This window comes from Rhinichthys klamathensis, unplaced genomic scaffold, assembly GCF_029890125.1.
Source record: "Rhinichthys klamathensis goyatoka isolate OS25496 unplaced genomic scaffold, OSU_Roscu_1.1 h1tg000184l_1, whole genome shotgun sequence".
NCBI lineage: Eukaryota > Metazoa > Chordata > Actinopteri > Cypriniformes > Leuciscidae > Rhinichthys > Rhinichthys klamathensis.
In genome coordinates, this window is record NW_026606712.1 from 712,428 (window position 1) to 725,249 (window position 12,822).

The 12,822-nt window shown below is 36.8% G+C and overlaps 1 protein-coding gene across 1 annotated transcript; it reads right to left on the reverse strand.

Moving 5' to 3' along the window:
• Positions 1–529: 529 nt before the first annotated feature.
• znf598 (zinc finger protein 598) lies at positions 530–12,788 on the reverse strand. The gene is made up of 12 exons (XM_056261621.1): positions 12,449–12,788; positions 11,497–11,609; positions 10,546–10,675; positions 10,245–10,456; positions 9,147–9,364; positions 8,939–9,056; positions 8,689–8,864; positions 8,502–8,592; positions 5,600–6,462; positions 3,548–3,704; positions 2,346–2,490; positions 530–1,835 (listed from the first exon to the last, which is right to left on the reverse strand). The coding sequence occupies exons 1-12, from the start codon at positions 12,770–12,772 to the stop codon at positions 1,476–1,478; spliced, it is 2,907 nt and encodes a 968-aa protein (XP_056117596.1). The 5' UTR covers positions 12,773–12,788; the 3' UTR covers positions 530–1,475.
• Between the last annotated feature and the right edge of the window lie 34 nt (positions 12,789–12,822).

Sequence of the window (12,822 nt, forward strand, 5' to 3'; positions counted from 1 at the left end):
ATCAATCGACCGCTCTCCCGCCCGTTACGTCACGCCCGCCACGCCCATTTTCAGGCGCGGAAGTAAAATTTTCTCACAAAAACGACTCCAGAAGCTTCTGTAGCGTATTTATAAGTATATTTTAAAGAAAATCTTGTTCCTACATTATTTTTCTATACATTGACTCGTTGGGTCCTCTAACCTGCAATATGCCCTTTAAATAAACTTTTTTTTTGTGTGAAGAACATTTTAATCTAAAGAACCCTTTTCCACTAAGCCGCTTTTGTGCAGTGGAGGTTCCATGGATGGTAAAGTTTCTACATTGAACCACGATTGCCAATAAAGAACCTTTATTTTTGAGAATGTAACATCTCCTTTTGTTACACGTAATAAAGTGCTTCTTAAAATGACAATTGTAATTTTGCATAAACTCTTCCTCTAAATATCACTGTAGTAAATATCACTGTAGTAAATAGTTTTAAGTATGTTGCACACAACAAACAGATGAGGTACAGAGACTGGAGCCTTAATAAATGAATCTTAAGGTTGATAATGTTCGACCAGCATTTATTCTGCAGATATGTCCTGACACATCGCAAATTGTTGACGACAGGGTCTTGCCACAATTAGCCGTTCATGTAAGAGAGATTAGAAACGGTGAGCGTACTGAAGTCTCAACAGTTTTCTATGAGAGGGAGAAAAACCATTTAAGAGGCACAAGCACAATGGTAATTAACAAAAACTAAGCAAACAAATTAAAGAATTATCCATTTAGCCAAAACATTCTGTAATCTGATCCTATCCGCCAACCTTTCAGAATGTCTGTCTGGTGTTATATTTGAAGGCAGGTAAAACTTTTTCACACTGATGTAATTGTGTAACAGAGAAAAGACAATAACGTGAGCCCTAAGGAGTGCCGAGCGGTGCATTGTGTTCCCCTGCTTGATTGTTTAATTGCAAAGTATTTAAGCACAAACAAACATTCAAAAATGTCATTTGTCAAAAATCAGTTGACAGATCAAAGTAGCTTACTGTAAGAAAACTATATATTAACCATTCATTTTTATGTGCTGTAGAGTTTGTAAACAGAAATTAATATATTTCAACTAAACGGCAGGAGCATTCTGAAATAAATAGGGTTTTTTTTAAAGGCAGCCAACCTTACAATTAAAAAAAAAATGACCATGTTAACAGCACTGGAAAAACCTGATCAAAAGAAGTTGTCAAGATGAACTGGAATTAACGTTAGAACTCAAGCCTTCAAGTAGATTAAACCCGTTTCTCTTCAAAACAGTTACAGTTCCACTTACACGTTTAGGGTTGATCTTTCCCCTTTAAAAAAAGGTGTTGTCAAAACTTTCTGAACCTGAACAATCCGAGTAAACATTTTCACTGCAGCTCCGACAACCCCTCATCCTTTCACGCATCTTGCGAATATCCTGGTGCAGCTCCAGGTCGTGTGTCACAGACAGCCGTGGACATGTGTCTGCTGGCAGCTAGCTGATAATCTTGCTTATGGCCTGTAGAGAGGGGAAGTCATCATCGCCAATGTGCTGGGTCTTATGGGTGTTGAAGTCTTTCAGAGCCAGCACCTGCTTACAGGTGGGACACACTTGGCAGTCCAACTCCAGGCTGTTGCTGCTGGTGCATGTCTGCCAGGCTTTCTTTTTGTTTTTTTTAGGCTTCAAGCCTTGCTGCTGTTTCTCGAGAGCCTTAAAGTCTCCGTGGGCAGTGAGAAGCTCCTGTTGCTTGCGAGTGTCTGGTAGGAGAACCAGCAGCTCGTTGAAAACCCTGTTGAAATTCTCTCCCAGCAGCTCCTGGCAGCTTTTGTAGTACTGGACAGCAGGGATTATACCCTGATCAAGAGAAAAGAGAGTTTATTAACATCCAATAAAGGACAAATGTTAGAGATCAAGGTCAAATATAGTGTGTAAACTGATTTTAATAAACACCGAGGTTTTATGTTGACATTTTTTCAAAGAATGTGAAAGGAAGAGTGCATCAAAGGATCTATAATGGGTCAGCAGTTTTCCCACCATTTTTAAACACCTTTCAAATGGTCCAACAGGATGTGACAAATAAAACTTGAAAATAATATATTCAATTCATGTTTATTTGTATAACACTTTTAACAATACAAACAGTTTCAAAGCAGCTTTACCAAAAATGCATGTTTCAAATATTTTAAATACATTCAAAAGTATCAATTAATGAGCTCATAGAAGCTGCATAATAATTATAAAAGACATCATGCTGCTTAAAATAGTTTTAGACATTGCAGGACTAATAATCCAAAAGTATTTTATATCAATATAACACTGAAAAAAAAAAAAGAAGAGTAATTGAAATCTTGGTTTGAAAGTTACCTGTCTAAACTGGCCTGAATAATTTTTGAACTCATTGAACTTGGTTTCATCATTTTGAAGGAAATTCTTAATAGACTGAATAAGGTCCATGTTTCTTTGCTGGAAATTTTCAGGTATGAGGTAGGATCCAATAGCAGGTGTCGGTCTGAAAGAAAACAATGCCTGAGTGAGGTAAAACACTTCGTTAACTTCAAATACTTAGTTTAATGCAACCTATTTTTGCATTAAATCAAGGTAAATATATCAAACAGAATTCTCTGTTGTGAAGTGATGTTATAGTGAAATACACCCTACCCCCTACCATTCAAAAGTTTAGGATCGGCATTGGTATGATAAAAAAAAAAAAAAAAGGTATTTTATGCTCAACCAGGCTGCATTTATTTGATCAAAAATTTCAGTAAAATAGTAATACTGTGAAATATTCTTACAATATAAAATAACTGGTTTCTATTATAATATTTATCTATGTAAATGTAATTTATTCCAGTGATGGAAAAGGTGAATTTTTTCATCTTTACCAACACCCTTTAAAATTATTTGATCCATAGAAAGTTCAAAGGAACAGAATTTATTTGAATTAGAAATCTTTTGTGATATTGTGTATGTCTTTACTGTCACTTTTAATCACTATAATGCCTCCCTGCTGAATAAAAGAACTACATTTATTAATACTTCATAAAAAATCATTTTAACCCCTTACATTTGAACGGTAGTGTAGGGAAAAATATATGTACAACAAATGTTTAATTTTAGCAATTTTGTGTATATCGTGTGCCAAAAAATGCAATACAATAAAAATACTGTTAAACAGGAAACCTAAGAGTATTTAGACATTTTCTGGTTTTCAAAGGTTAGCGGATCAAGTTCATAGTTAATGAGATAAACTACACATGAGGGGAACTGACTCCATAAATTCACTACAAATCACCTTGACACCAATTGATTTAATGTACTTGCAAAAAAAAAAACCCTAAGAAAAGTGAATTTAGTACTGAGAAAAACATGCCACTTGGTTTCTTACATTAAACAAAATATGCATTATATATATTGGTGCATTATATCGACATTATCTCATATTTTGGTTTTGAAACAAAGACTATGGAAAAAACCCTTTTACGTACTCAAAATAAACCAGTGACAAGAAACACCACTTCCCCTTCACATCACACACACCTATAAGAGTACACATCACGTCCTCTAACCTGTTAACATCCGACACTGATGACTCCACCACATTACTGTTGAGTGGGATGCCAGTGAATCCTGGGGGAGGTTTGCTGACAACAGACCCGAGGCCAGGAGGAGGAGGAGGAGGCAGTGCACTCTGAGTGCTCTTCAACGGAAAAGCACTTTTAAAGCCTACGAAACACAAGGAAGCACTTATGAGTAGGGCTGCAAAAAACTGACAATGCAATATTTTGTTTTTTTCTGCCATATATATTGTGATATGAAAGTTTCGCCAGATGGCTTGAATAGCAATTTGGAAAGAATTAATCATTCAAGAGCGATTGGAGTGATTTTGTTAGGTAGTGCATTAGCATAGAAAATAAAAAAGAGAAAAATGACTTTTTACTCTGAAGACTTTAAGAGCAAAATCCTAAATCATTTGGGAAACCTTGAAACATTTGTTGCGGCCTCGCAGTGTTAATTTAGAATAATTTCGTCAATGACATTTTTTTTACAGACGAAAACGAGACGATAACTAAAAAAACAGTTTTGAATAACAAAAACTATGAGGAAAATTTTCGGTAGGGACGAATTGGGAAGAGATCCAGTCAGAACTGATGTCCTGCGTTTGTGGTTGATGCACAGGCGGGACATGAGTTGGCATCCGCTCGATGCATGTCTGGGAGAAAGAAGAGCAGACAAATGGATAGATCTGAATAAGAGTGAAGACGCAAAAAAGCGTTCTATTCGATACGCTTTTCTGTGCGCACACACCCGAAGCGTGAAGCCATGCACATAGAAAGCTATACAGAGCGCGAGTACTGAATTGAGCTCTTTTGCATCTGAATGGACAAATACACACAACATTATGTCTATGTCCGTTTTGGAGAGTATTCACGTAAACACAGTCGGTTATGTCTTTACAGAACATAAACAGTTGTGATAATATCGGATGTGATCAGTGCATAAAAGTGCAGTGTGTAATAAACCTAATGCCGTCTGTGCCCTTAATATTAATCAAACAACAAAAGGAAAAGAGAAAAGCATTCACTGCTCTTTAATAGCTTTAATAAGGATTAATTATATTTAATTTATACAAATGATTATGTCTGCTAGAAAGAATAAAGAATGATGCATGCAAGTTGTTATAAAGAATGCAAATATCATTCATTGAAAAGAAGACCGTATACTACTTTAGGAGAAGTGGTTTTATTTAATTTAAATAAATTCAAATAATATAATAATTTATATTAACAGGTTAATCAATGTTTTCTCCGGGAGTATATAATGGGTTTGGAAATTGAGAAATTCTAAATTAACGCATTACAATTTAACTAAACCCATTCGATTTTAGTCGACTAAATCTACTGTAGATTTAGTCTACTAAAATCTTATCGTATTTCGTAGACTAAAACTAGACTAAAACAAACAATTCAGATGACTAAAACTAAAAATAACTCAATTTGCGGTCAAAATTAACACAGCGGCATCGTGGGCAGCGCTCCGACATGAAGCGCAGTTGCGCTGCGGGCGACACAAGTTTGAGTCCCGGCTTGTGGACCTTTCCAAATCCCCTCCCACTTCGCGTCCTATCAAATAAAGGCAAAAATGCCCCAAAATAAATCTTTTTATTTTATTTTATATAATAGCAAATAAATAAAAGTTGGTGTTCATAGTTGGGTGAACCAACTCAAACCATAAAGTGAAGCGATTTAAAAATAAATAAATAATATACATTTTTTATTGTGACTATTATTAACTACACATCAAATAAAAGAAATATATTGAAATACTATTATGCTGTAAAAAAAGAGTAATAAAATGTATTACTTTACTGTAGAATTACAATACTAATATTTAAGTCTTAATTTCTTCATTTTCAGATGGTATCAAAACAAAACAGTGCTTTTATTCATCAAGCTTTTATTTTGATGGGTTGTCGTAAATTACGTGCTTCACAAAATGCCGCCTGTGAGATCTGACTAAGCCATATCGAGATATCGATTTTATTTCGATATATCATGCAGCCCTACATAAAAGCGATGTCATTTTGTGAATTGCCTCTTTTAAGAAAGAAACCCTCTTACCAGGTGGAGGCTTTTTGGAAACAAGAGCTGGGAAATCCTCTTCTTTGGATGGAGGGGCTTGATCAGTAACTGTCTGCTTGAAAGGGGAAGGAACATTTTCAGGAAATGATGTACAGGACAGTGCTTCTACTGGCTTCTCCGCGAGTCCATTTATAAATGAGTTTGTTTTGGGCGCAGCGGGAGCTTTGGCGAGACTGGTATCTGGTGGCTTCATCTCAGGAACGTTCTCTTTGTGAGCCATTTTGGACACGGACTCCGGAGTGTGCGAGGGAGAGCCCAGAGATGAAGTCATCGCTGGCTTCTTCTTCTTACTGGCTTTGGGGTTGGGGTTGGGGCTGAGCTGAGATGAGCCACCTTTCACTGTCAGCAAAGTGGAAATGTCAAGCATAGTCGGTACCGTCCGGATCTCCTGGGCTGTTTTACCGCTCTGGGGGTCCTCATCATCAGACGAGGATGGACATTTCACTTTAGGTGGAGCTTTGTGGGTTTCAGCAGGGGTGAGCTTCTTTTTGCGGCGAGAAGAGGCGGCAGAGAGAGGCTGAGGCACACTTCCACTGGGGGGCGGGTCACTAGCGGACAGTATGGATGAAGAGACCACATGGGCTGTTTTGGTGGGCAGAACTACAGGTTTATTGGGAACCACCACAGGTTTGCTTCCAGCTTGAGACCAGGCTGACGTTGTGCTCGACTGGGGCTTCAGTGGTTTGATCTTGGAGACCAGTGCAGGGAAGTCCTCCTCCTGGAAGGATGAATGTTTCTTGGGTTGATTTGTGTATGCAGGTGTCATTGGAGAGGAAACTAATGAGCCAGACAAACTTGGAAAATCATCTTCCTTCAGGGAGACAGAAGTTTGTTTGATCGTGCTGCAATAATAGGGAGACATGACATTGTTAATCGCTGATCTGCTCAAATTGAAGGGATACTTCACCCAAAAATTAACGTTTTGCAATCATTTACTCACCCTCAAGTTGTTCCAAACCTTTATGAGTTTCTTTCTTCTGTTGAACACAAAAGAAGATATTTTAAACAATGTCAGTAATCAAACAGTTGACGGTAACCATTGACTTCCATAGTAGGATACTATGGGCGTCAATGGGTTACCGTCAACTGTTTGATTACAGACATTCTTTAAAATATCTTCTTTTGTGTTCAACAGAAGAAAGAAACTCATAAAGGTTTGGAACAACTTGAGGGTGAGTAAATGATGACAATTTTCATTTCTGTGTGAACTATCCCTTTAAACTCAATGTATAATACTAGATTACGTGGTGCTTGTCCATGCAAAACTCGGTACAATGCCGCTAGGGCGTTTCTTGCTGTTGCTAATTCTAAGTGCCCACCCACCCCTTAATCTTTAATTGATATTCTGGCAAGTAGGAATGCTTGGGTCCTCTCTCTGACATCATTCCCCTTTTTGTTTTGGGTTTTTCTGCATATTTTTCCATGCTGATTGCACCTTATGACAAAAGCAGTTCTGTTTAAATATTTTTCAAAGAAATAATAATAAAAGATTATGCCAAAATAGCCAAACAAAAAGGTTTTGTTTTCAAGAATTCGGACGACTTTTTATGTCATTATGATAGCAGGATACTAGATTTGGAGGACAAAAGCAGTGTTTTTTTTATGAAATAATAACAAATGACTATGCCAAAAAACCTAAGGTTTTGTTTTCAAGAATCCCTTTCATTATAATTTCAGGTAGTGTAAGTTTAGTTTTATTTATATTCCATAATATTATTTATTAATATCTTATTTAAATAACTTTTTTCATTTCATTTTTAGTTCACGTTTTTAGTAATCATTTTATTACTTTTTTATATAATATTTTTATTAAGTCTTAATTTTTATTTCAGTTTTAGTTCAAGTATTTTATTACTTTAGTACTTTATTTTACTAACTTTTTTTAAGTTTAATTTTTCAATTTGATAGTTATATTTAATTTTATTTGCGCTTTATTTCAAATAATGGAAATTATCTATAATAATTTTAGCTTTAGTTTTAACAGCAACAACTCTGATTTATTTATTTTTTACTTAAAGGTGCAGTTTGTGATTTCTAGCGGCATCTAGTGGTGAGGTTGCGAATTGCAATCAACAGAAGTTAGGGTTGCCGACAGGAAAGATGTCGTCGTCTGAGACATCAGAGAGTGGCCAGTAAAGCAATGAGGTTTCTTTACAAAAATAAATGAATAAATTAGGTTTACTTAATTATTCAGTAAAATGATATGTTATTGCAAATATTATTGTTACTTGTTCATCATTGTGTCTGTTTTATTCGCTGACCCTCTTGCTTGAGGGTGTGCAAGGTCTAAACAACTGCACTCTTTTGCAGTTGTTTAGAGTTAATTAGTTGATTCAGATGATTAGGTTAATAGCTCGTTTAGAGACCCTTTTCATGATATGCTAATTTTTTGAGACAAGGAATTTTGGGTTTTCATGAGCTGTATGCCAAAATCATCAGTATTAAAACAATAAAAGACCTGAAATATTTCAGTTGGTGTGCAATGAATCTAAAATATATGAAAGTTTAATTTTTATCATTACATTATGGAAAATAATGAACTTTATTACAATATGCTAATTTTTTGAGAAGGACCTGTACACTACTGAAAACATAGTTATGTATATGATATTGTATTTCTGTCAACAGATCCTCCTAAATATTGTAAATATATATATACACAATGCACCTTTAATGACCTCAGAAACATAAATTTGAACTCGGGCATTAAAAACATCACAGAAAGTAGTGGATAAATGTCAATGAATGTGAATTTGAATAAATTAATAGATCTGGATAAAATAAATGCGCAAGCAACCAATCACTACTAATAAAAAATGCAAATTACCAATACTACATGAAAAAATACATAAACGTGACAAAAAAAACAGGACAAACATACCTTTGAATTGGGGCTGGAGGTGCAGCTGCCCCTGCCCCTAAAACTGGGAAGTCCTGACCAGCCAAAGAGGCATTACTCTTCATTGATCGAGCTGAAATATAGGTAAACATGCAGTTTCATCCACTTTAAAAAAATAAATAAAAATAAAATTCAATACCACAATTTATCATATTTTCCATTCTCATACCTTGCATTTCAATCGCAGGCTTCGCTGTGCCTCTGTTGTTTCTTATTTCATCTGGCTCCATCTTTTCTTCTTTGCGTGGCTTCTGACTGCTTCTGTCTTGCGCATGGCTTCTCTCTTCTTGTCGGCTGGCCATTGAAGCTCGCAAAGCAGCGGCCATCTCTCGGTCCTCTTCCTCTCTGCAGAACAACAACTCTCTCAGTCTTCCTGGGCGATCTTATATGTTTAGAATGCAGCACTGATGAGGACCTACCGAATATATCTCCAGCTCCTGACGTTCTGCTGTCCTCCTGGGCCTCGTCCTCTACCTGGTCTTCCCGGTCTGTTGAAGCGATCCGCTTCCTCATAGTCATCGCCACCAACTACCAGACCTAAAAAAGCCATTCAAATGAGTTGAAGGACAAATAAGCGGCACCTGAATAATCATATCCAACTCACAAAAAGAGCAAATTCTGCTTTACCGTCATTTCTTCGTTGCTGTCTGGGTGCATAGCTGAACTGAATGTCGATTTGGCGATTCTGCCGTGCCTCTGCCCGGCTTTTGCTGTGGGCAGCAGCTTTGTGAGCCTTATAGTCAATCTCTGTGCGGAAAGCGTGAGTGAACTGCTCTGAACTGCAGCGCCCTTCCTCGCAGAGATAATGGCTCTCTCTGAAGTGCTCGCTGAGGTACTGGTAGTCACTGTAGGAAAAAGTTTTTTACATTACGATATAATGATTTTGTAGTTTAGCTGACACTAGGTATGTTTACATGCACTACTTTTCGTCAGTCGGAATGAATCCAATCTGATTTCAGCAAATATTTAGTTCAGTCTCATCCATTAAATAGTTTGTAATAATGAGAAAACATACACGTGTTTGCATGGCATAAACCATGTAAACAAACGCATAACGGCACTGCACATGTGCGCAATGTAATTTTTTATCCGATTGAGAAATTAGTCGGATTCAAATGTTTAGAAGCTTAATTTTAAGATTTTAAAAATGACTGTTGATTGTATTATTTCATGTCTATCTACATGACCCCTTTCAATTCGATCAAAAATTGAATTCGTGTTTTCATGAAGGTTTTTCAGTCCAAATGAGCCATTATTCGGGTGCATGTGAACGAGTTACTTCTGGAAATAAATGTTAATAGAAGTAAAAAATAGTGAACAGATGGAATTTTTAACATGTATATTACATTCTTCAACAGATATATTCAATCGGATATGGACACCCTATTTGGACTATGTTTCTCTCACTTTGGACGATTGCTTACTTTTTTCTTGAAAGCTGTTGTGTTGGCTCAAAGCGAGAAGCCTATTCCTGTGAATGTTTATGTATCTTCCATTGTAACCTATCTTTTTATTTTATTTCATTGCAAATTGATTTGAGAATTGTGCATTTAAGGTCTGCCCGAACTGTTGTCCTTTTTTTTTTTTTGGTGTTGTTTGTTCTGTTGGAACAAAACTAACAAAATTTCAATAAAAAAAAAAAAAAAAAAAAAAAAAAAAAAAAAAAAAAAAAAAAAAAAAAAAAAAAAAAAAAAAAAAAATAGTGAACAGGAACTGGTCTTCTACCTGTAATACTCCTGAGCTCCATCTGCATCACAGAAATGGCAGAAGTAATGATCTCGTCGCAGGTGCTTCAGTAGCTCATCATTGTCCAGGTAACGATCATCACAGAATTTACAAAGCGGATGTCCACGATGCGAGGTGTCATCCGGGTCCCCTTGCGTTCGATGGCGAGCCAGGTCTTTTCGATTGTACCACTTCCGCTCGTACGAGAATATCTGTATACAGTTTGGCAAAATATTCATTGTACGACTGAGGAGCTTGCAAACAAAATAAGTCAATAATAAATTAAGATCTAATACGCTACCTTCAGATGCTTAGCACATAACTTGCAGCAGAAGAGCTCATGTTGTTTCCGCATATGTTGCTCTAATTCTTCAAATTTGGAGAACACTTTTGGTTCTGGACAATGTGGACATTCATGTAACAAAATCTTCCTGCATTTGTAGTAAAAGATTTTAAAAAAAAAAACACTTGTAAGTAACAAGTATCATCAAATGGTGTTGATATTAAGGTAGAAAATAGGGCTGGGCGATGGTTTTGCTGGCAATATAAAATTAATATATTGTGGAGACCTAAATGGACTTTTTATTTGGTACAAGTAAATTGCCTAAAGATGGCATCAGAGCTGGTAACCGATTCGCTGATTAACACGGTTCCATTGTGTTGATTCACAACTCTGATTCAACTTAGAATCTCAAAAAATGTCTTGATAACACTTTATCTTCCAGTGTCCTTGTTCCACAGTTACTGTAGTAATAACTATAAATTATGCATAATTGCATGCAACTAACCCTAAACCAAACCCTCTTCCCAACCCTACAGTAAGTGTATGTAGTTCATTAAATATTACTCCATACTTAAATTACATAATTACACTGTAACACGGACAACTTAAAATAAAGTGCAACAAATGTGCCATTTTTTTTATACATTAAGAAGTTTTAGTAAAATACATGTGAACATCGCAGTTTATTACTTTGTGCTGTTAAATTATTGTTATAATAAAATATATACAGTGGTGCATATAAGAACATTCTTCAGAGAAACTAAGTGGAAAACATGGCTTGACTATTTTAACAATTTAATTTAGTAAACATTTTTAATATACTTGGCAACAATGATTTTTTGGTTGAAATGACAGTTTATCTAAGTTCTGAGCGAATATAATACACATTGAATATTGTTAAAAGGCTAAAGGCTATTTAGACAATTTAGTATCTCTACTGTAAAAAAAAAAAAAAGGTAAAATGAACACCTGAACTGCGCATAGATCTTCCCATCTCCAAAATAGATGTCATATTTCTTCTCACACTGATATTGATGAATTTTCAGAGCAGCAAATGGTTCAGGTTTCTTTATGAAGACCACCTGGGATATTAAGAAAAATAATAAATCACATTATTAATTACAGGAGAGAGAAAGAAATCTGATTTTTTTTTTATGAATGAAAGACTTCCTTAAACAAAATGAACAACGTTGTCAATCAAGCAAAAGCAGACTAAAAGCAGAGTCGTGTATATCACATGTCAAACTTGCTGATTAGTGTAACTTGTGCTAAACAGGCACTTTAGAGCCGTGCACTCTTGATCGATTGACACGCGAGTAACTCACCGTCAACATGACGTCACACTTTGACAGCCTGTCAGAGAAACTACACGTCTAGTATTTTCTACGGGAGTTATCAGTGAAGCAGGTTACATAACAGCACAACTCACAGCTGTCCCAAAATCATGTGTATTAAACAAAAACAAATGAACTTTGTCCCTATTGTATCCATGGCTTTCACATATGTCTTAACAAATGTGAAGTAAACTACACTGTGAGGGACGAAGCAAAAAAGTCAACTAACGTTAGTTGTCACGGGAAACGTCAGGCAATAAATCACCACTGCTATGCTAAACCAGCTAACACCTGAAACCAAGCTTCCAAGTTTAACAACAAGCAAAAACAGATATCATAACAATTACTCAAACAAATAGATCTAGTTCACTTCTAAGAGATGACAAAACGGAACTAGCTGCTAAACCTTTTCAGGTCATCTCGACCTAACAAACACAACCGCTGCCTTTATGAATCGACATGCTAGCTAACGTTAGTGTGATGGGAGTGGTGAGGCCGTGTTTCCGCGTGTGTGAGGTGTGTGTACAGCAGTAGTGACCGAGGCCTGTGCTCTCGCTGCTGGAGGAGAGGAGAGGGCGAGGCGGCACCTTGTCGAGCTGTTCCCGGCAGACGGCGCAGTACTTCTGCTCGCACAGCACCCGCATCTTGGTGGAGCAGCGGTAACACACCGGGTGATCGCACTTCCCCACCGCGAACATGTCGATGTCCTGGCAGCACAGCACACATGTGCTCTCCGTGTCTTTCTTAAGGGTGGATTCCATACTGTTAGAAGGCACTGGCTGTGTGTGCGGTAGCTTTCTCGGTATAATCCGTATGGATTTGGAGGGCTTGTTGTAAACGACAGTACGGGCACGGGCAGTGAGGCCGGGTGAAGCGCGCTCCTGAGTGCGTAATCGTTCAGCGCAGTGCATTGTGGGGACTGGTCCACTCGCCTTAGACAGGAAGAGCTTTTATTATGACA